The 22,429-nt window shown below is 42.5% G+C and overlaps 2 protein-coding genes across 2 annotated transcripts; one reads left to right on the top strand and one right to left on the bottom strand.

Moving 5' to 3' along the window:
• Positions 1-792: 792 nt before the first annotated feature.
• Positions 793-12,263, bottom strand: LOC120044003 (meiosis-specific coiled-coil domain-containing protein MEIOC-like). Its single transcript, XM_038988595.1, has 6 exons — positions 12,115-12,263; positions 8,098-8,202; positions 6,092-7,913; positions 5,770-5,904; positions 1,802-1,982; positions 793-965 (listed from the first exon to the last, which is right to left on the bottom strand). The coding sequence occupies exons 1-6, from the start codon at positions 12,261-12,263 to the stop codon at positions 793-795; spliced, it is 2,565 nt and encodes an 854-aa protein (XP_038844523.1).
• A 1,163-nt stretch (positions 12,264-13,426) lies between these two features.
• Positions 13,427-16,486, top strand: LOC120044536 (frizzled-2-like). Its single transcript, XM_038989191.1, has one exon. It carries the CDS (start codon positions 13,651-13,653, stop codon positions 15,298-15,300), a length of 1,650 nt encoding a protein of 549 aa, XP_038845119.1. The 5' UTR covers positions 13,427-13,650; the 3' UTR covers positions 15,301-16,486.
• Positions 16,487-22,429: the final 5,943 nt, after the last annotated feature.

Below are 22,429 nucleotides of genomic sequence, written 5' to 3'. Positions count from 1 at the left end.
ATTATTGGTTGTTAAGAAGCATATTAGAGAACTGAATGTCAAATCACATTCAAATAAATAAGTAAAACAATCAGGAAAACATTCAAATGACTGCCATGTTTTAATAATTATAAATAGTGTCTTTAAATTATATTCGGCCTTTCCAAGATTCCCATTATTTTCGATGACCCTAATCACAAAATGTGGTGATTTTGAAGATAAATTAAGCCTCAACACATTTCATATTATGAATTCCCCTAGCCCAAGAGAAACTATCAATCAAATTGTATTAACATTTGTGGCCACTAAGGTAAATTAAACAAATTTTCCTTGCAATGATTGCAAGGACCCTAGCTCTAAGGTAGTTGACAATACTGATGAATGTAATACTGTATATTCTCCTACAGTTATCACCACCACCATATCTGATCAGGCTCTGCTCTCTCATGTTCCTAATAGAAGCTCGTTAACAGGGAATTACTGGGGCTGAAGGGATTATGGGGATTCTCAATTAAACAGCATAATAGAATTGTACTGCCATTTAAAATAAATGCACCCCCGGTTATCCCATTACATTGTTCTGAATCACCTGCTTAAAGATACATTTTAAATAAGACTGATAATCTCCAAAAATAATCAATTTCCTCTATTTGCTCAAACTGAGCCTACATACAAGAATTACTTCTGTTCTGTCTAATGATGTGATCAAAATGTAATCTGGCCTAATGCTCCTCACTGGTTTTGCTCTCAGCAACATCTATAGCATGAACGTGAGTGAGTGTCACATGTGAACCATAGGGTGGCTCAGTGGCATCAGAACTGGATAAGTGTTCTCCCTGGGCTAGTCTCCTCAGAGGTGCTCTGCTCATCCAGCTTGTCCGTGTTGGACTTGGGTAGGGTCATCTGTAGGGCACACCACAGGGCAGTGCGGGACTTCCTTGTGGTCAAACACAGATCCCTCAGTGCTGTAGCAAGCAGTAGGATATCTAGCAGGAATACAGGCAAAAAAATAAAACAGTAGTGGTGTAAAGTAATTAAGTAAAAATACTTGAAAGTACTACTTAAGTCGTTTTTTGGGGTATCTGTACTGTACTATTTATATTTTTGACAACTTTTACTTCACTACATTCCTAAAACAAATGATGTACTTTTTACCCCATACATTTTCCCTGACACCCAAAAGTACTCGTAACATTTTAAATGCTTAGCAGGACAGGAAAATTGTCTAATTCACACTTCTCAAGAGAACATCCCTGGCCATCCCTACTGCCTCTGATCTGGCAGACTCACTAAACACATGCTTCCTTTGTAAAATATGTCTTGAGTGTTGGAGCATGCCCCTGGCTATCTATATATTAAAAAAATGGTGCCGTCTAGTTTGCTTAATATAAGAAATTTGAAAGGATTTATACTTTTCCTTTTGATACTTAAGTATATTTAAAGCTAAATACTTTTAGACTTTTACTCAAGTAGTATTTTACTGGGTAACTTTCACTTTAATTTGAGTCATTTTCTATTAAGGTATCTTTACTTTTACTCAAGTATGACAATTGGGTATTTTTTCCACCACTGGTTTTTAGGCCTCATCATCAGAGCTGACAAATGCTGCTCAACCCTAACACGAAAAGGCAAATGTAGAAGATAAGCTCTGTTAAATCTCTTTCAAGGAAATAAAATATAAAAGGCTCTACAGAATAAAAAATGGCAGCCATATTTCCAGAATAAATCTAAAACCAAATTGGAAGACAAGCACAGACAAATGCTTGGGGATTCAGTTGTTTAGAACTAGCTGCGGCTCATTAATGACTTCGTGTTGAGTTACCTCTGTCCTCTCTGAAATGTGCACTGGCCTGTCTCTGACGGTTTGAAGTGTTGACAAATTCCTCCTTGCGTCTGGCCTGGGTAATGTAAATAGCCTCGAGGTGTCTGTCCAGCGCTGAACAAATATTGGCATGGAGGGGGAAGCTACGCAGACGCTCCATTTTACCCAGAAGGCTCACCACCTATGATATAAGAGGAAAATAAATTCCATCAAAAATTCTTCAAATGCATTTTGAAACACTTGCAGAACTTGATGGGTGTTCATCTAGCCTAAAGCAACTGGTATTCATGTATTGGTCTTATTTAACTATTCTATCAACACTCATGCCAACTTGCATGGAATTAGCCATCATCCAATCCTAAAATTCCAAAGTGAACATTTAAAATCACGCACCGGTGCGTCAATCTAAGTAAGATAATTTTTTTAAATCCCCATTAAAATCCGTCAGTTTAACCTAGAGATATCTGCATTGGATGTGTCACTTTCCACCACATCTGCCGATGTCGCACTTCCGCATCTGCGTTTGGCCTACAAACTAATGCGGCCCCAAGTGTTACGGGACTAGTCTGTAGGAAACTGGTACTGGTTTTAAAAATGTATGGAAATATGATGGTAGTTTTGTGCCAACCCAAAAAAGGGGTTAAAAATGTGTAATAAATATATACAGTTGAAGTCGTAAGTTTACATACACCTTAGACAAATACATTTAAACTCAGTTTTTCACAATTCCTGACATTTAATCCTAGTAAAAATCCCCTGTCTTAGGTCAGTTAGGATCACCACTTTATTTTAAGAATGTGAAATGTCAGAATAATAGCAGAGAATGATTTATTTCAGCTTTTATTTCTTTCATCACATTCCCAGTGGGTCAGTTACACTCAATTAGTATTTGGTAGCATTGCCTTTAGATTGTTTAACTTGGGTCAAACATTTTGGGTAGCCTTCCACAAGCTTCCCACAATAAGTTGGGTGAATTTTAGCCCATTCCTCCTGACAGAGCTGGTGCAACTGAGTCGGGTTTGTAGGCCTCCTTGCTCGCACACGCTTTTTCAGTTCTGCCCACAAATTGTCTATGGGATTGAGGTCAGGGCTTTGGAAGTATGCTTGGGGTCATTGTCCATTTGGAAGACCCATTGCGACCAAACTTTAACTTCCTGACTGATGTCTTGAGATGTTGCTTCAATATATCCACATAATTTCCCTCCCTCATGATGCCATTTATTTTGTGAAGTGCACCAGTCCCTCCTACAGCAAAGCACCCCCACAACATGATGCTGCCACCCCCGTGCTTCATGGTTGGAAAGGTGTTCTTCGGCTTGCAAGCCTCCCCATTTTTCCTCCAAACACAACCATGGTCATTATGGCCAAACGGTTCTATTTTTGTTTCATCAGACCAGAGGACATTTCTCCAAAAAGTACGATCTTTGTTCCCATGTGCAGTTGCAAACCGTAGTCTGTCTTTTTTATGGCGGTTTTGGAGCAGTGGCTTCTTCCTTGCTGAGCGGCCTTTCAGGTTATGTCGATATAGGACTCGTTTTACTGTGGATATAGATACTTTTGTACCCGTTTCCTCCAGCATCTTAACAAGGTCCTTTGCTGTTGTTCTGGGATTGATTTGCACTTTTCGCACCAAAGTACGTTCATCTCTAGGAGACAGAACGCGTCTCCTTCCTGAGCGGTATGACGGCTGCGTGGTCCCATGGTGTTTATACTTGCGTACTATTGTTTATACAGATGAACGTGGTACCTTCAGGCGTTTGGAAATTGCTCCCAAGGATGAACCAGACGTATAATTGTTTTCTGAGGTCTTGGCTGATTTCTTTTGATTTTCCCATGATGTCAAGCAAAGAGGCACTGACTTTGAAGGTAGGCCTTGAAATACATCCACAGGTACGCCTCCAATTGACTCAAATTATGTCAATTAGCTTATCAGAAGCTTCTAAAGCCATGACATCATTTTCTAGAATTTTCCAAGCTGTTTAAAGGCACAGTCAACTTAGTGTATGTAAACTTCTGACCCACTGGAATTGTGATACAGTGAATTATAAGTGAAATAATCTGTCTGTAAACAATTGTTGGAAAAATTACATGTGTCTTACACAAAGTAGATGTCCTAACTGACTTGCCAAAACTATAGTTTGTTAACAAGAAATTTGTGGAGTGGTGGAAAAACGAGTTTTAATGACGCCAACCTAAGTGTATGTAAACTTCCGACTTCAACTGTATATATATTTCCTGAGCTTTCTTATATCTACTAGATATAGGACAGACTTCAAAACCTTGTTTCTTATGATTTCTTTTTTGACTGTCTTTTTTGCCATTTACAGTGCATTCGGGAAGTATTCAGACCCCTTGACTTTTTCCACATTTTGTTACGTTAAAGCCTTATTCTAAAATGGATTAAATCACTTTTTTCCCCCTCATCAATCTACACAATACTCCATAATGCCAAAGCATGAAAAGGTTTTTAGAAATGTTTGCAAATGTATAAATTAAATAAAAAGTTCAAAAATAACATTTACATAAGTATTCAAACCCTTTACTCAGTCCTTGTTGAAGCACCTTTGGCAGCGATTACAGCCTTGATTCTTCTTGGGTATGACGCTACAAGCTTGGCACACCTGTATTTGGGGAGTTCTTCTCTGCAGATCCTCTCAAGCTCTGTCAGGTTGGATGGAGAGCATTGCTGCACAGCTATTTTCAGGTCTCTCCAGAGATGTTCGATCGGGTTCAAGTCCGGGCTCTGGCTGTGCCACTCAAGGACATTCAGAGACTTGTCCCGAAGCCACTCCTACGTTGTCTTGGCTGTGTGCTTAGGGTTGTTGTTCTGTTGGAAGGTGAACCTTTGTCCCAGTCTGAGGTCCTGCCTGTTCTGACTGAGCCCGCCTGCCTGTCCACTCTGCCTGCCCCTGACCCTGCCTGCCGACCTGTACCTCTGCCTCTGCCTCCCTCTGGATTACCGACCTCTGCCTGCCTTGACCTGTCTACTGCTTGCCTCTGGTGGAACATTAAACATTGTTACTTCGACAGTCTGCATCTGGGTCTTACCTTGATTCGTGATATTGCCACCACCATGCATCACCATAGGGATGGTGCCAGGTTTCCTCCAGAAGTGGCACTTGGCATTCAGACCAAAGAGTTCAATCTTGGTTTCATTAGGCCAGAGAATCTTGTTTCTCATGGTCTAACAGTCCTTTAGGTGCCTTTTGGCAAACTCCAAGTGGGCTGTCATGTGGCTTTTACTGAGGAGTGGGTTTCGTCTGGCCACTCTACCATTAAGGCCTGATTGCTGGAGTGCTGCAATGATGGTTGTCCATCTGGAAGGTTCTCCCATCTCCACAGAGGAACTCTGGAGCTCCATCGGGTTCTTGGTTACCTCCCTGACCAAGCCCTTCTCCCCCGATTGCTCAGTTTGGCCGGGCGACCAGCTCTAGGAAGAGTCTTGGTATTTCTAAACTTCTTCCATATAAGAATGATGGAGGCCACTGTGTTTTGGGGGACCTTTAATGCTGCGGAAATGTTTTGGTACCCTTCCCCAGATCTGTGCCTCGACACAAGGGTCTGAATACTTATGTAAATATGGTATTAATGTTTTTGTTTTTTTTATCAATTTGCAAACATTTCTAAAAACCTGTTTCCACTTTGTCATTATGGGGTATTGTGTATAGGTTGATGAGGGAACATTTTCCCCTTTGTAACGTAACAAAATATGGAAAAAGTCAGTGGATCGGAATACTTTCCGAATGCACTGTATGAATGTGATGTGTTATTCAATGCGTTTCTATAGTAGTAAAGGCCAAATGCAATACTTTATCAAATCTTTAAAAATATATTTTGATACCTAAAAGGGTCCTAAAATTCTAAATCAAATAGCTAAATGATCCATAGCATGACCATCCTAAAACAATTCCACATGTCAGCTTAGAACCCCCCCCCGGCTTAGACTTTTAAGAATGAACATTTCTCACCTTGGCTTGTTCTCGAATCTGGTCCACGATGAGACGGTCCACTCTGGAAGGGTTAGGTGGGATTTTGGGGAGGGCACTGCTGGTCACCACAGAAATCCGCTTTCCAGGATAACTCACGGTAAGGACGTCCTCTGTCTAAAACACATAATACAAAAAAACACTTAATGCCAACCAGTCGAACTATACATTTTAATCCTAGTTTGCGAGTCATTCTTACCAAGTATTGTATTGCAGCATAATCAGATAAATAATAAGGATTTCAAGATGATCACAAGAAACAAAAATATTCCCACTAAATGAACCACTCATTTTTATTGCTCACCTTCTTCCTCTCCTTCTCCAGGACTCTCCACTGCTCATAGCACTCCTCCAGGTGGAAGTGGAGCTGGCTCATGGGTCCTCCCCGGTTCCTCATTATCCTCGGGGAGCGGAGGCCTCCCATCATCCCTGGGTAGGGGTTCTCTCCACTGGAGCCCATAACGTCATTGAGGTAAGGGTTGAAAGCTGCAAACTCCCCGTCTGGCAGCAGGTCACACAGGTCCATGGGGGGGATGGAACCGCCGTAGGGGAAGGAGGATCTGGAGTTGAAGCTGGCAGAGTTCAGAGACATGTGGCAGGAGTTCTGTCTGGGGTCATTCACAGCCTGATACATGCAAGGCAGAAAGGCTGGGTTCTTCCCTGCGTTGACTGTGCCGTTTCCTCCGCCGAATCTCTGAGAGCCATACATGCTGCCGAGTAGGTCGAGGTAAGGGTTCTGCAGGAGCCCCTGCTTCTTGTCCCCGTCTCCTGTCATGTGAGTGCTGGTCTGGGGCCTTGTCTTCCCATCCAAGCGCTGAGTGGAGGAGCAGCCATCAGCCACCAGCCCAGCCATGTGCATCCTGCTCTTGTCCAGCTGCATCTCAAAGTCACTGTCGCTGGCTCCCCTCCTCAGCCCGCCCATGCCCATCCTGACCTGGTTCTGTCCTGCCCTGCTGCTGTGGAGGCTGGGCCCGTCCCCCTGACTGTAGTCCTGGATGCACGGTGGTGGTCCTCTCTGCATCTGGTGGGAGTGCTGAGGTACAAACTCAGACACAGAGTGGGACAGCATCTTGGACGGCCCAGAGGATGAACAGTTTCCCATTGGCTGCTGATGCTGCTGCTTGAGTTTGTTCTGCAACTGGTTCTGCTGGCTATAATGGTACTGGTTCAGACTCAGGCCCATAGAGAGGGGGTTGCTTCCTTTCTGGACAGCCATCTTGTTTTGGTGAGAAATTGTAGGATTAAAAGATGCTGAGAGTGATTTTGTTTTTTGGAAATACTCAACGTGTTGTGGACCAAATCCAGATAAGTCTTTGGAATCAAAGTCACTCTGTAGCAGCTCTTCGCTCTTCCTTCCTCCATCAGTCTCCCTCTGCATGGCTCCATACTCCCCTCCTAGTTCCTTCTTAAACTGCATGGCTTGAGTGGTTTGCCCAGGCATCCTGGTGTTGGAGAAGTTCCTCTGTTCGGCCATGATGTTGTCATACTGCATCTGCACACTCTGCCGGTTCTGGGGCTCCCTACCACATGCGTTGTCCTGCTCACCAACCATCAGAGTCTGGATGTTGCTGGCCAGCTTGTTGACCTCTTGCATGGTGTACTGCTTGGTCCTTCTGGGCTTGGCGCTGATCTGGCCTGGGAACTCTTCATAGTAGTGGTCAAAGCACTGGCTGTTAATCTTGCTCTGGGGGCAGAAGGAGGGTGCAAAAGCATCCATGTGGTCAGAAAGAGCGTTCCCAGACCCACAGAACCCTCCAACCTTCTCAGCTGTGTTGTACTCGTGTTTACTCGGCCTCGTGTTTGAACGGTAGGTATTCCCCACGTTGGGCAGTGGTAGCCCCGGTGGCTTCGGCAGCTCTTGGGTCTGTAGAGAGTATCTAGTGTCCATGTCTCCATTGCAGGAAGAGAGGAGCCACTGCTGGTCACTGGTATCAAAGCCGTTGAAATGCTGGTAGAACTCTTCAGAACCTCTGTTGATTGGCTGCCCTTGTGCTTTACTGAAAGACTCAGGGTAAACATGGTTCGGCAGAAAGTTGGACTGCACTTTGGACTCTGATTGGAAGTACTGCTGGCAATTGTCGCTCATTGAATTGGGAGACCAGACAGATTTCAGTTGGGATAATGTCCTGAAAGGAGAGTTGAAAAGTTAAAGGTTAAATACAGTTTTTTAAACACAATTGAAAGTCTCAAAGTCATTACTGGCAAACGTTGCGGTTTCCATTTTCAATTCCCATTAATTTGTCTCCCAATACAATAAAATGAGCTCATATCACTGAAGACAAAAAAATACCCTCCTAATGAATAACTTACTCTTCAGTATAGTAACTGTCCATTTGATCAGCCTCCTCCAAGATATTTGACACCAGCCCATAGAGATCAGCTTCACTTCCACAGTCATTTCCATCTGGGAGATTCCTTGGAGATTTATAACATAAGCATTTCAAAACACATGAAAAAGAAGACCATTTACATTTCAAATGGAGTGGGACATATATGAAAAAGTCTAGTGGTTATTAGAAGTTCAACTTAATTTCAAATGGACAGTGTATTCATGAACACCTTGTGTCTTCAAATCACCTATGAAATGTTCTCTATGATTTCAGTACAATAAAATTATAATAAACAAAAATATAAACGCAACCTGCAACAATTTCTAAGATTTTACTGAGCTACAGTTCATATAAGGAAATCAGTCAATTTAAATAAATTCCTTAGACCCTAAACTATGAATTTTCACATGACTGGGAATACAGATATGCATCTGTTGGTCACAGATACTGTACCATAAAAAAAGTAGGGGAGTGGATCAGAAAACCAGTCTGTATATGGTGTGACCACCATTTGCCTCATGCAGCTCGACCCATCTCCTTCGCATAGAGTTGATCAGGCTGTTGAGTGTGGCCTGTGGAATGTTGTCCCATTACTCTTCAATGGCTGTGCGAAGTTTCTGAATATTGGCAGGAACTGGAAGACACTGTCATACACATTGATCCAGAGCATCCCAAACATGCTCAATGGGTGAGATGTCTGGTGAGTATGCAGGCCATGGAAGAACTGGGACATTTTCAGCTTCCAGGAATTGTGTACGGATCCTTGCAATATGGGGCCGTGCATTATCATGCTGAAACCTGAGGTGATGGCGGTGAATGAATGGCACGAAAATGGATCTCGTCACAGTATCTCTTTGCATTCAAATTGCCATTGATAAAATACAATTGTGTTTTTTGTCTGTAGCTAATTCCTGCCCATACCATAACCCAGTGGTGTAAAGTCCTTAAGTAAAAATACTTTAAAGTACTACTTAAGTCGTTTTTTGGGGTATCTGTACTTTAATATTAATATTTTTGACTACTTTTACTTTTACTACTATTTCTAAAGAAAATGTTGTACTTTTTACTCCATACATTTTCCCTGACACCCAAAAGTACTTGTTACATTTTGAATGCTTAGCAGGACAGAACATGGTCCAATTCACACACTTATTAAGAGGACATCCCTGGTCATCCCTACTACCTCTGATCTGGCGGACTCACTAAACACAAATACTTTGTTTGTAAATGATGTCTGAGTGTTGGAGTGCGCTCCTGGCTATCTGTAAATAAATAAAAAACACAAAAATTGTGCCTACTGGTTTGCTTAATATAAGTAATTAGAAATGATTCATACTTTTACTTTTGATACTTAAATACATTTACTTTTGATACTTAAGTATACTTAAAACCAAATACTTTTAGACTTTTACTCAAGTAGTATTTTACTGGGTGACTTTCACTTTTACTTGAGTCATTTTCGATTAAGGTAGCTTTACTTTTACTAAAGTATGACAATTGTGTACTTTTTCCACCACTGCCATAACCCCACTGCCACCATGGGGCACTCTGTTCACAACATTGACATCAGCAAACCGCTCGCCCACACGACGCCATACATGTGGTCTGCAGTTGTGAGGCCGGTTGGAGGTACTGCCAAATTCTCTAAAACGACAGAGATGGCGTATGGTAGAGATATTAACATTAAATTCTCTGGCAACAGCTCGGGTGGACATTCCTGCAGTCAGCATGCTAATTGCACACTCCCTCAAAACTTGAGACACCTGTGGGATTGTGTTACTCCTGGCAAAGGAGAAATGCTCACTAACAGGGATGTAAACAAATTTGTGCCCAAAATTTGAAAGAGATAAGCTTTTTGTGCATATGGAAATTTTCTGGGGTCTTTTGTTTCAGCTCATGAAACATGGAACCTACACTTTACATGTTGCGTTTATATTTTTGTATAAATTAAGACTTGGTCTTCCTTTTCCCAATACATTCTTCAGACTGTCAATGTTAAATACTGGTATGACAAAACACAGTATGGACCAGGTCAGTATACAATGCTGAGAGTTGCATTTGAAGTAGTTAGTTTAGGTACCTGCTTTTAACATTGTTCTGGGTGCAATTAATGAGTTGGTATGGATCATCCTGTGCAGACCAGGGTGTGTAGGACATGGGAGGTTCTTCTGGCAATGAGAATTCGGGTAAGGGGATGTATGGCTGCAAGAGTCTTTCATTGTCAGCAGTTCCACAGGTCTGTGAGAATAAAAAAGGAAATTCATGAACCCTAGTGAAAACGTCAGCCAGTCACCGGTGAGATATAGCATTCTGATTCTGTTTTGCCTACAATAGACAATTCATACCAATTCATACCTTAAACACTAGCTACTTAATATAAACCATTAATAAACATACCACTTGAATTATTTATCATCTATAGCCTACATTGTAATGAACTGCAATCTAGAAAAGTAAAACATTTATTTTGAATGTCTCACCTGATGCTTATTTGAGGAAAAGAATGAGTCGGAACCTGCTGATGCACTCTGGAATCGATCAAACGCCATTCTCACTCCTCTTGAACTTGCACTTATTCTATTCTTCACTGCATTATTAAACTAAACATTACAAAGATATTCATACAAACATTCAACAGAACAATACAGCTTCATTGACTAGCTATCTTGATTATTAGATATAACGTTACAGCTAGCAGGGTAATAACATATTGTATTGCACAATGCTAACTCGGCCCAAGTCAAATTGTAATTAAATGTAGGTTAGCTAGCAACAGTACGTTTGCGAACGTTAACTAGCTAAGTTAACTGTTAGTTACAAAGATAGAAAGAAGGATGCTCAGCAGGTGTCTAGCTAGCTAAACTAGCTAAACCCAAAACAAATAACTTTTATGAGTTCAATCAACAACGTATTCTGAAAAACACAGTCATAACAGACAGTTTCACTTTTGTCCTAAGTTAGCTTTTGTGTCCCTTGTCTCCCTCAGTCACACGATTTATGTCTAACTAAATTTATCTAGCCAACTGGGCTAGCTAGCTAGCTACTTACCTCCATAAATTCACTTGTAAACAACGTTTCTGTAGGGAATTTTCCCAGAGGAAATGTTCACGATTTAAAAATCTAACTTTTCAAAAAATGATTTAAATCAAACGGACTATAAACAATGACAGGGGAAATCACTAGTACATTGCGGCTAGCTACGAAAGTATTGATCTCGAGCTTGCCAGTTGCTCTTCTCGCTTTTGTAAACTATTGTCACGAGCAAGACATTCAGCGGACATCTCACTCAAGATTTTCACAACAACCCCCGCGAATAAAATTATCTTCTTTTATCACTAACTGTCTCAAAGGTGATGATTGGTCCATAAAGAAGCTTTTTCACCCAATGGGTTCCAATAGGGATTGTACACATATAGGGCATAGCAACCAATAATTTTCATAAAATTAAAAGATGTTTGAATCCTATTTTACTATCAATATATATAGAGTGAGACTATATCATGAGGCTTTTTCATGCATAGTGAAGGATTTTGTTGAACACGTATTGTTCTTCTTGAATCATCTTCATGGAACTTTTTTTAATAAGTAAACATGTGGTCGGCTACATCCTAATAAAGTATACAATCATGTGTTACATTAAATACTAATAACTAAGTCATAGCAAAAATAGTGCTTAGTCAAGTCCAGGGCCTCAATTTATTCAACCAAATATGAATAAACTTCCCTTGTACAAGTTGTTGGAGACTTGACATCTTTGGTTACAAGTGTTGCAAATGCATTGTCCTACAATACCCACAAGATGTCGCTATGTCCATAGTTTTTTTGCTTTGGCCTACTAGATAGACTTGATAGATAGATTAATATGTATGTTACATTGAACTGGGTGAATGGAATATGAATGACAGTTATCCAATATGCTGTAATAGAAATAAGGCCATGTCCATAAAAACAAAACGCCCGTCCTCCTCTTAAACGTCACCAACCGCCACTGCCCTACATAGAGTGGCGAGGATGGCCCAGCACATCACTGGGTGTGAGCTCCCAGCCATCCAGGACGTACATGCCAGGCGGTGTCTGAGAAAGACCCAGCCAACCGAGACATGAACTCTTCTCCATGCTTCCGTCCAGCAGGCGGTACCGGTGCATCAAGGCTCAGACCAACAGACTCCCCCTTACGAAAAAAGATTGCAGTCAGAGTGCAGTATAACTGCACTAACTGTAGTTAGGATGCAGAATAACTGCAGTATGCTGCAAATACTGTGTCCAATATAACACAATTGTTTTTACTGCAGTAATTTTGCAGTGTAACAGTGCAATCACTGCGTCCAAAATACCACAGTTGACTGCAGTTACTGCACTTTTACTGCAATTTCAAAACCACTATCTGTTTTGGTAAGGGCCTACGCAGCTTCTATCCCCTGGCCATAAGAATGTTACATGGCTAACTATTACTTCTCTCCCTCTCCCACAGACTATCCACACGGACTCTAGGCCCATCCACAGGTCTCTACCCACTCTGACACACACACACCTTCACTGTCACTTTTACTCACACTCACTCACACTCACACACACACATACACAAACAATCATTACTGATGCCTCACACTCACACCCACACACCCCCTCACACCCACACTGCTGCTAAATTATTATTAATTCAATGTATTACTACCATTACGCTGCAGTTCATTGTTCATTGATTATTGATTGCATCCCCATGAATATCGTCCAATTTATCCTGCTACTGGTCACTATTAATCTTGGTTACATGTTGATATTACCATTAGTATATTACCATAGTATTTAAATTTTCCTGCTACCAGTCACTTTTCAGCCCAGTTTACACTGCTATATTGTTTATTGCTATTAATATCATTATTATTTATCCAGCTACCAATCACTTTTTCCTCATCTATGCCTGCCTACATGTACATCTCGAGTATCCCTGCTCACTATAAATTTGGTACTGACACTGTTTTTCTTCTTCTGCCTTTCTTATCTCTTATTTCTCGTGACAAATAAAACTTGAAACTTAATATATATGTAGATAGGTAAATATATAGATAGATATATGCACATCTTGGCGTTGTGAGCGAGAATACACTGCAGTATGGCTCATTCAGGGGACGCATGCTGTACTGAAGTTACTCCAACTCTCCCAAGTTGATACTGCTCTGCAATTCCATTGGCCAGAAACACACTGGGAAGGGGTGGGAATCTGTTTCCAGAGCCCCCTTATCCCCATCCCTCCTCCTCTCGACATTACTTTGAAACCAACCACAGAAAGTTGCAGGGGGAACTTGAAACTGTCTGATTGGGCCATGCAAGTTGCACAAAGGAAAAGTCAAGCAGCCTCTTGCAGGCGAGCAAACAGCCACAGGTTTTCGCGCACCGGGACAACTGCATAAATTGTATTAATTATTCCGTTATTTATAGCCAAAATACCGAAGCTACGGAATATAAAAAGTATCTGTAAATTGTATTACTTTATCAAGTTAAATAGAGGAGATTTGTTATTGATCAGCTCACAATGAAAATGGATTTTCGAACGAGTTATGTGACTTTTTTCGCAGTGATCATGCCGTCATTGATGATATCAGCGCAAGGGGATAATGGCATTGCTTTCCCGGACCACGGATTTTGCCAGCCTATTTCAATCCCACTATGCACGGACATCGCCTACAATCAAACTATCATGCCCAATCTGGTGGGGCATTACAATCAAGAGGACGCAGGACTGGAGGTGCACCAGTTTTACCCCTTGGTAAAGGTACAGTGCTCGCCGGAACTTAAATTCTTCCTATGTTCAATGTATGCGCCTGTTTGTACAGTTTTGGAAAAGGCAATTCCACCCTGTCGCTCAATTTGCGAGAGGGCAAAGCACGGCTGCGAGGCGCTCATGAATAAATTTGGGTTCCAGTGGCCAGAACGCCTCCGGTGCGAGAATTTCCCCGTGCTTGGAGACGGGCACATTTGCGTGGGTCAGAATGAATCTACTGCCACTGCCCCGCCCGTACACATGCCAGTCCCTGGAACCCCTGGCGTCCATGTCTACTCCACATCAGACAGGCCTTTCCGCTGTCCATCTGTGCTCAAAGTCCCCACTTATCTGAATTATTCGTTTCTGGGGGAGCTGGATTGTGGAGCACCATGTGAACACTCCAGGAGCAGTGGAGGCTACATGTTCTTCAATGATAAAGAGATTTATTTTGCACGCATATGGATCCTCATCTGGTCGTCTCTGTGCTGTGCCTCCACCCTATTCACCGTCACCACCTACCTAGTGGACATGCAGCGCTTCAAGTACCCAGAGAGGCCCATCATCTTCCTTTCTGGGTGCTACACCATGGTCTCCATAGCCTATATCGCTGGCTACTTCCTGGGGGACAAGGTGGTGTGCAATGACAGCTTCACCCCAGACGGATATAAGACCATAGTCCAGGGGACCAAGAAGGAAGGCTGCACCATCCTCTTCATGATGCTGTATTTCTTCAGCATGGCCAGCTCCATCTGGTGGGTCATCCTGTCCCTCACCTGGTTCCTGGCAGCTGGGATGAAGTGGGGGCATGAGGCTATTGAGGCCAACTCCCAGTACTTCCACCTGGCAGCCTGGGCTGTGCCCGCCGTGAAGACCATCAGCATCCTGGCCATGGGGCAGATCGAGGGGGACGTGCTCAGTGGGGTGTGCTTTGTGGGCCTCAACAGCCTGAACCCCATACGGGGCTTTGTCCTGGCCCCCCTCTTCATCTACCTTTTCATCGGTACCTCCTTCCTCCTGGCCGGCTTCGTGTCCCTGTTCCGCATCCGCACCATCATGAAGCACGACGGCACCAAGACGGAGAAGCTAGAGCGCCTGATGGTGCGCATCGGGGTGTTCAGTGTGCTCTACACCGTCCCCGCCACCATCGTCATCGCCTGCTTCTTCTACGAGCAGGCCTTCCGTCACCACTGGGAGAGAAGCTGGGTCAGCCGTAACTGTAAAGGCTTAGCCATCCCCTGCCCCATGCAGTACACCCCCCGCATGACCCCCGACTTCACCGTCTACATGATCAAGTACCTGATGACTCTCATAGTGGGCATCACCTCCGGGTTCTGGATCTGGTCTGGCAAGACACTCCAGTCCTGGCGCAAGTTCTATACCAGACTCTCAAATCGTAGGCATGGAGAGACCACTGTCTAGGGAGGGAGGCCAAAACATGGGACTTGTTTTTGGACATTCATTTGGATGTTTTATAGTGTGTTTTTCTCCCTCCTATTTGTTTACTCACTGTCAGAGACTCAGTGGTACTTTTATACATTGATCATCAGATACTGTCAGTATTTTATGGAACATTGACAGAATTTTTAAGAAGTCAAATATTGCATGCCAAAATCAAGCTTTAAGAGTCAGGGGGTGGGGGACGGGGGTCTTGACCAAAGGACAAACTGTTGCTCACCTGAAGAATGGCCAAACCTCAGAATGACCAAACAACAAAGGTGTTCAGTGGATGCCATGTGCTGAAGTGCTCTCTCTCTTCCCCCACTCTGTTCCTACTCCCTTTTTAAGTTATCAGCCATAAAAACTCTCCAGTGTGAGTGAGAATCCAGCTGGGAATACAGTGAGCGGGGGAAGGAAGGAGGCCTGAAAGGACAGGCGGCCATTTTAAGACTTTATTTTCACTCTGTGAACGTGTGAGATGTAATTAAATGCTGTAAATAGGAATTGTAAAATATAAAATTATATATTTGTATTTAAAGAAAGGACATGTTTTGTTTTGTCTTCCGACAGCCGTAGTGCCTGGTTAACTAGCACCCCTTCTGAAAGGAGCCATAGATGCACACACTGTCTGTCTCTTAGTGCTGTTTTCACTGGCAGTATGACACATACACATTTGAAGTTTCTCCTGTCAAACCCAGATCTGTAATCATTTTCCTTCTGATGTATCAGATCAGGGAAGCTGGGTTGTAGTAAAGGCAGTCTTTGGCTGTGCATTTTCCCTACTTAGCCCTTCTCCTTCCTCTCGTCTCCCCCCACCAATTAAATCCCTAGGAGCTGAGCTGAGCTGATCTGGGTGGTAGGGGTGAAGACAAGGCTGCAAGGACACTGTGGTCATGCCTCCAGGGTGGGAAAGCTAGCCCTAATTGTCAGTACTACACTCCATTACCAAAAAGTCACACCAAAAAGATCCACTTCTGGAGACTGTTGCTCAAACTGTTAAAAAAAAAAGTATTTTGAAAAACGGAATCAAAGAAGAATGAGGTATTTTAATGTTGTCACGTGAAAAGTGGTGTGAATCTGGCAACCGTGAATCTGGCAACCACTAATCAACAAATGTATCTCACGTGATTTGCTGTGGGGGTTAGGGGATGGGAAGGTGACGACAAAATAAAAGCCACATGATTTTTGTTTTGTTTTGCTGTGTGTGTGTGTGTGTCCTGTGTTATCTTGACTAGCAGGATTATTTTCTTGAACTTGTCTATTTCGTTTGTCTTTTAATTAAAGAGTGATTTTCTTACCACTACATTACAGCTCAGAATGTGCTAATAAAATAGTTATAGTATGGAAATGATAACATTACACATATGGTCACTGTCTGAAAGTAAGGGTTTGTTGATGAGGGTTGGAAAAGGGGTTCCCTGTTACTATATTGTTCTATACTACAGCACAAACTATGCGGTGTCATTTCAAGAGCTACCGTTATTTCTTAGAACTGAGTGGTAACATGTTAATGCACAAAGATGTAAGTGAAGTTACAAAATGGTGGTCTCTGCCCAACTTCACCAGGTTCATCATAAATTCCCAGTTCCCTAATTAAATGACCATAAAAAGGATTTCTACATCATGTTATAAAGTTATGGTTCAACAAAAATTGGATAGGGTTGAAACCTGTATGTCTTATGGCTTTGGTTGGAGGGGGCTTAGCTGTACCACGGTGTATGTTCCAGGTTCAAACTAACAATGCCCCCTTTGGAAACAATCCAAATGCTGGGCATTATAAACATGCCATTGTATTGGGTCCAGCCCGTAAAACTGCGTGGCCTCAAGACATACATCAGAGCCCAAATGTGATCCCCTCTTCAACAGAGGGGATCACGGTACCTGATCCCCCCTGTTGAAGAGGGGATCACATTTGGGCTCTGATGTATGTCTTGAGGCCATGCAGTTTTACGGGCTGGACCCAATACAATGGTCTCCTTCACTCCAAAGTCATTCAATTACGAAGATGAGGTGCTGTAAGAAGCCCTACTTTAACGTGCTCTTGTGTGCACAACGCGTGGCTGTACGTATGTGAGCCTTGTCTGTCGGTAGACTTGCCCGTCTGGCCGCATCTCTCTCTCAGCTATCTCTCTCTTGCTCTCTCATGATGTGTGGCTAAAATAGGCCTACTCAGAGAAGTCTCCATCACGCTGCCCTCGCCAATGTGTTGACAGTTGAGTCATACCTCAACATCTGTTAGCTTTCAGACTGTGTGGCGGCTGCCACGAGGATGCATTACCCTGACGCTGCTCGCCAAGGTAACATTGGATACCTGGAATGACATACCCTAAGATGGAATATTAGCTTCTATGCCAATAAGAACTTGAGTATGCTACTTTGTGTGTGTGTGTTTCTTTGTGAACATGGCATTCGTCTCTACATGCGAGTGAAGCAAAGGAAAATAATGGTGCTTGGCTTCACAGAGTACTTTATCTTTCAAGAAACTGTTTAAAGTAAACACAATATTGAGCTGGAATCCCCCGAGTGATAGATGGCTGAAACTGAACCTCCTCTGTGGTGATGTAATGAAATAAATGTAGTGCTGGCTGGAGAAAGTGGATACCCCCGGACCCCCAACACCTCCAGCACTGAGGATATGAGGAATACTTCCAAAACATACTGTAAGCATACAGTGCCTTCAGAAAGTATTCACACCCCTTGACTTTTTCCACATTGTATTGTGTTAGACGGAATTTTTTTAAATGTAATTGAGATTTTGGGTCACACAATTTTGGGTTACACACAATACACCATAATGTCAAAGTGAAATTATGTTTTTATAAATGTTTACAAATGTATTAAAAATGTAAAGCTGAAATGTCTTCAGTCAATAAGTATTCAACCCTTTTGTTATGACAACCCTAAATAAGTTCAGGAGGAAAAATGTGCTTAACTTGTCACATAATAAGTTGCATGGACTCACTCTGTGCAATAATAGTGTTTAACATGAATTTTAAATGACTACCCCATCTCTGTACCCCACACAAACAATGATCTGTAAGGTCCCGCAGTCAAGCAGTGAATTCCAAGCAAGGATTCAACCAAAGACCAGGGAGGTTTTCCAATGGTTCACAAAGAAGGGCAGCTATTGGTAAATGGCAAAAAAAGAAGCGTACATTGAATATCTCTTTGTGCATGGTGAAGTTATTAATTACACATTGGATGGAGTATCAATACACAGAGTCACTACAAAGATACAGGTGCCCTTCCTAACTCAGTTGCCGGAGAGGAAGGAAACCACTCAGGGATTTCACCATGAGGCCAATTGTGATTTTAAAACAGTTACAGAGTTTAATGGCTGTGATAGGAGATAACTGAGGATGGATCAATAACATTGTAGAAGTTACCCCACAATACTAACATAAATGACAGAGTGAAAATAAGGAATCCTGTACAGAATAATCTTTTTTGCAATAAGGCACTAAAGCAATACTTTAAAAAAAATGTGGCAAAGAAATTAACTTTTTGTTCTGAAAACAAAGCTTTATGTTTGGGGAAAATCCAACACATTACTGAGTACCACTCTTAATATTTTCAAGCATGGTGGTGGCTGCATCATGTTATGGGTACGCTTGTCATCGAAAAGGACTAGGGAGTTTTTTTTACGATAAAAAGAAATGGAATAGAGCTAAACACAGGCATAATCCTAGAGGGAAACTTGGTTCAGTCTGATTTCCAACCGACACTGGGAGACAAATTCACCTTTCAGCAAGACAAATATCTGAAACACAAGGCCAAATATACACTGGAGTTGCTTACCAAGACGGCATTGAATGTTCCTGAGTGGCATTGTTACAGTTTTGACTTAAATCATTTTGAAAATCTATGGCAATACTTGAAAATGGCTGTCTAGCAATGATCAACAACCAACTTGACAGAGCTTGAAGAATTTCTTAAAGAATAATGGGCAAATATTGTACAATCCAGGTGTGCAAAGCCCTTAGAGACTTACCCAGAAAGACTCACAGCTGTAATCGCTGCCAAAGGTGATTCTAACATGTATTGACTGAGAGGGTTGAATACTTATCTAAATCAATACATACGTGTTTTATTTTCCATTAATTAATTAATACATTTTATAATTTTTATTCCACTTTGACTGTCACGGTCGTCTTGAGGTGAATGAATGGACCAAGGCGCAGCGTGATATGAATACATCTTCTTTTATTTTACGACGAAGATGAACACGAAACACTTATACAAACTATACAAAACAACAAACAACCGTGAAGCTACAAACGAAAGTGCACACACAAGCTACTTACGTTCAACATAGACAATCTCCCACAATCACCTAAAGCCTATGGCTGCCTTAAATATGGCTCCCAATCAGAGACAATTAATGACATCTGTCTCTGATTGAGAACCAAACCAGGCAACCATAGACTTTCCTAGAACTCTCTCCTGAACACAACCCCATACACTATACAACACCCCCTAAACAATACACACACCCTAAACTAGACAAAACACACAAACTTCCCATGTCACACCCTGACCTAACTAAAATAATAAAGAAAACAAAGAATACTAAGGCCAGGGCGTGACATTGACATTATAGAGTATTTTGTTAAGATAGTTGACAAAAAAAAGACAATTAAATCCATTTGAATCCCACTTTGTAACAACAAAATGTGGAAAAAGTCACGCGGTGTGAATACTTTCTGAACAGCTCCTGCATGTAAGAAAGGGATAGAATTGGATTACCAATTTCTCACCTAATCTACAACAAGAAATCTATAGAGGTAGACTTGGCGATATGCAGGGCTTCAACAGTTTGTACTCGCTGAAGACCACTGGATATTTCCCCTTGTCAGATAAGATCTATCGTTTGTCTGTCTTGTACAGAAAGAGGGGGCAGTGTATGGCATGGTACAGTATAAGTACCAGGGTTGTAACAACTGACAGGTACAGTATGTGTGATTTAGGACAGCAAAAGAGACCATACCTTGTTGGGGGAAAAATACATAAATCTAACTGTCCCACTTATGTTCTGCTCCTCCACACCTCTTTGTGCCTCAGCCCTAGCTCCCCCTTTCTTTCTCCTCCCTGCCCCCCTCTTTCTCTTCCCCTCTTCACTCAGATAAATGGGGGGAATGCAGTGAGTCAGTGGAGCAGCGCCGGGCCTTGGCCCAGTGACAGTCTCCTGTGAGCTGCCTCACTTCAAAAGGGCCGCTGAAACCCGACTAGCTCCTTGTAAACAGGGCTGCCTGGCCTGAAGGCCCGCTTCCTGCGCTTAACTCAACTTAATGGCTGGCTTGTTTGGCTTTTCAGTGAAGCAGAGAGAGACGAATGAGGAGAGAGAGAAAAGAGAAGGGGGGGAGGTGGGCGGGGTGGGGTGGGGTGGTGGCAGGTAGAGTCTAAGATTGTTACAAGGGGTGGGCGGGGAGGGGGATTGGAAGGTATTTTGGAAAATGCACTTTAATAGGGGTGCTTTTTTTCTTCCTCTAAGAAAGAAGGGAATAAAAGGAGTATCAGGGTAGGGAAAGATGTTGCTGCCATATTGTAAATTTGTAGAAGAAGAAAAAGTGTATTTTCGGAGCCTGAAAACTAAACAGAAACAGAAGCCCAGATTCACTTTTCAGAATGTTTGAGTTTCGCCAGCAAAGCCCTGTTCACTTGATATTCTCAGTCAGGAAACCTGAAGTCTGATAGCATGACTCAGCAGGGAGACTGTAGACCTTTACATGGTTTATACCTTTTGTCCTTTTGTACTATATGTAGAGGTATGATGACTATCACCCTGTACACAGGTCTCACATTTATTGCATAGAGACACATCTATCAAGCTAAATGTATTACCGGGAAAAAAGTTGCTGTCTATGTAGACCAGATATTGTCTGTTTTCTGCGCGCTATTGACCAAGTCTCTTCTAGGTGGTCTCAGCTAAGCTTGTCTATGCTGTGGATTAGCTCTCTCTCTTTGTTGGTCTGAGATCTGCCATGCTGCCATATTCTCTCCTCGAGGGCAAGAAGGGACAAGCAGCGGATTGGGCAGAAAGAGAGAAAGAATGCTCTTCCAGAGAATGTTAATAATGTGATCTCATATCACCCTGATTGAAAGAAGCAATCAGAGGCTGTTAACAAAGATGGATCATGTTGTTGGTCTGAAAAAAAAAGAGACAAATAGGGGAGTGAAAAAAGTTGCTCTCTGTGAAAGTTAGCATGAAAAAAGATGAAGGTAAAAAAAAGACCCAGACTTCAGTCTGTTACTAATCAAGTCCTGCTCTGATCTCAGAGAGGTGTATCATGCTCTGAGCGCTTATGCTCAGTTAGTTATAGTCAGACATTAGCCCTGCTAAATCAGGGCAGTTTAGATTTTCCAGCGCTCTCCATATCTTTGGATCTCGTTTTCCCCTTGAAATCAAAACAGGAAGTCCAATATGTTCCCTCTCCTCCTATTCCCTGCATGGATTGCTTCCTGAGGCCACCGTATAGATTTGGGGGAGGGGTAATCAGAGAGTTGACAGGAGAAAGGAGGTTAAAATGTGCATTTTCAGTTTCTATGTTACAGAGGCCCTCCGCTTCAATATAGTGGTATCCTGCTCGGTCACAGTGCTTCTCTTCGGGCAGACCCATTGCAAATGGCCATGAAATGCATTTCAACATGAGTGTTTTTAATGTCCTGTCCTGGTTTTATCAGTATGCTGTGAGAGTCTTTGTGGACATAGTTCTAGATTTATTAGGCAGCAGTTGAAATGTTCACAGATTCCTTGACTGGACACTATCAGGGGAAAAGATACACAGAAAGAGAAGGGAATGGATATTTGGAAAGCCTACTCTCAACTCCTCGACTTTGGATGATCTTACCAACTGGCCACTCAGTCAAGATAGTCCATGGTCTGTTCTGGGGCTCAGAGGATTTGTAAGTTAACTACAGCAGTAGGGAACGGAACAGAAGCAGACAACAACTGTGGTGGCAGAGCCTCTGTTACAACCAGCCTCACTTGCTCCACCCCCTCCTTGGCTCACTCTCACGCCCCACACACACCATTTGTCTGGGGTTTTATGACCCACAGAGTACACACAGGCCATTCAGAGTTGGCTTCAGTGAGATAGACGGGTGGGGCTCA

This window comes from Salvelinus namaycush, chromosome 3 (assembly GCF_016432855.1).
Source record: "Salvelinus namaycush isolate Seneca chromosome 3, SaNama_1.0, whole genome shotgun sequence".
NCBI lineage: Eukaryota > Metazoa > Chordata > Actinopteri > Salmoniformes > Salmonidae > Salvelinus > Salvelinus namaycush.
Note: the sequence above shows the minus strand (reverse complement) of the source record. Positions and strands in the feature narration are given on the sequence as shown.

Coding starts and splice junctions, on each gene's coding strand:
- LOC120044536 (XM_038989191.1), top strand. CDS start 13,651: ATGAAAATGGATTTTCGAACGAGTTATGTGACTTTTTTCGCAGTGATC.
- LOC120044003 (XM_038988595.1), bottom strand. CDS start 12,263: ATGCACCGGTACCGCCTGCTGGACGGAAGCATGGAGAAGAGTTCATGT. Junction 7,914..8,097: donor GACAGTTACTATACTGAAGA/GTAAGTTATTCA, acceptor CTCTCCTTTCAG/GACATTATCCCAACTGAAAT. Junction 1,983..5,769: donor AGATTCGAGAACAAGCCAAG/GTGAGAAATGTT, acceptor CTTATATCATAG/GTGGTGAGCCTTCTGGGTAA.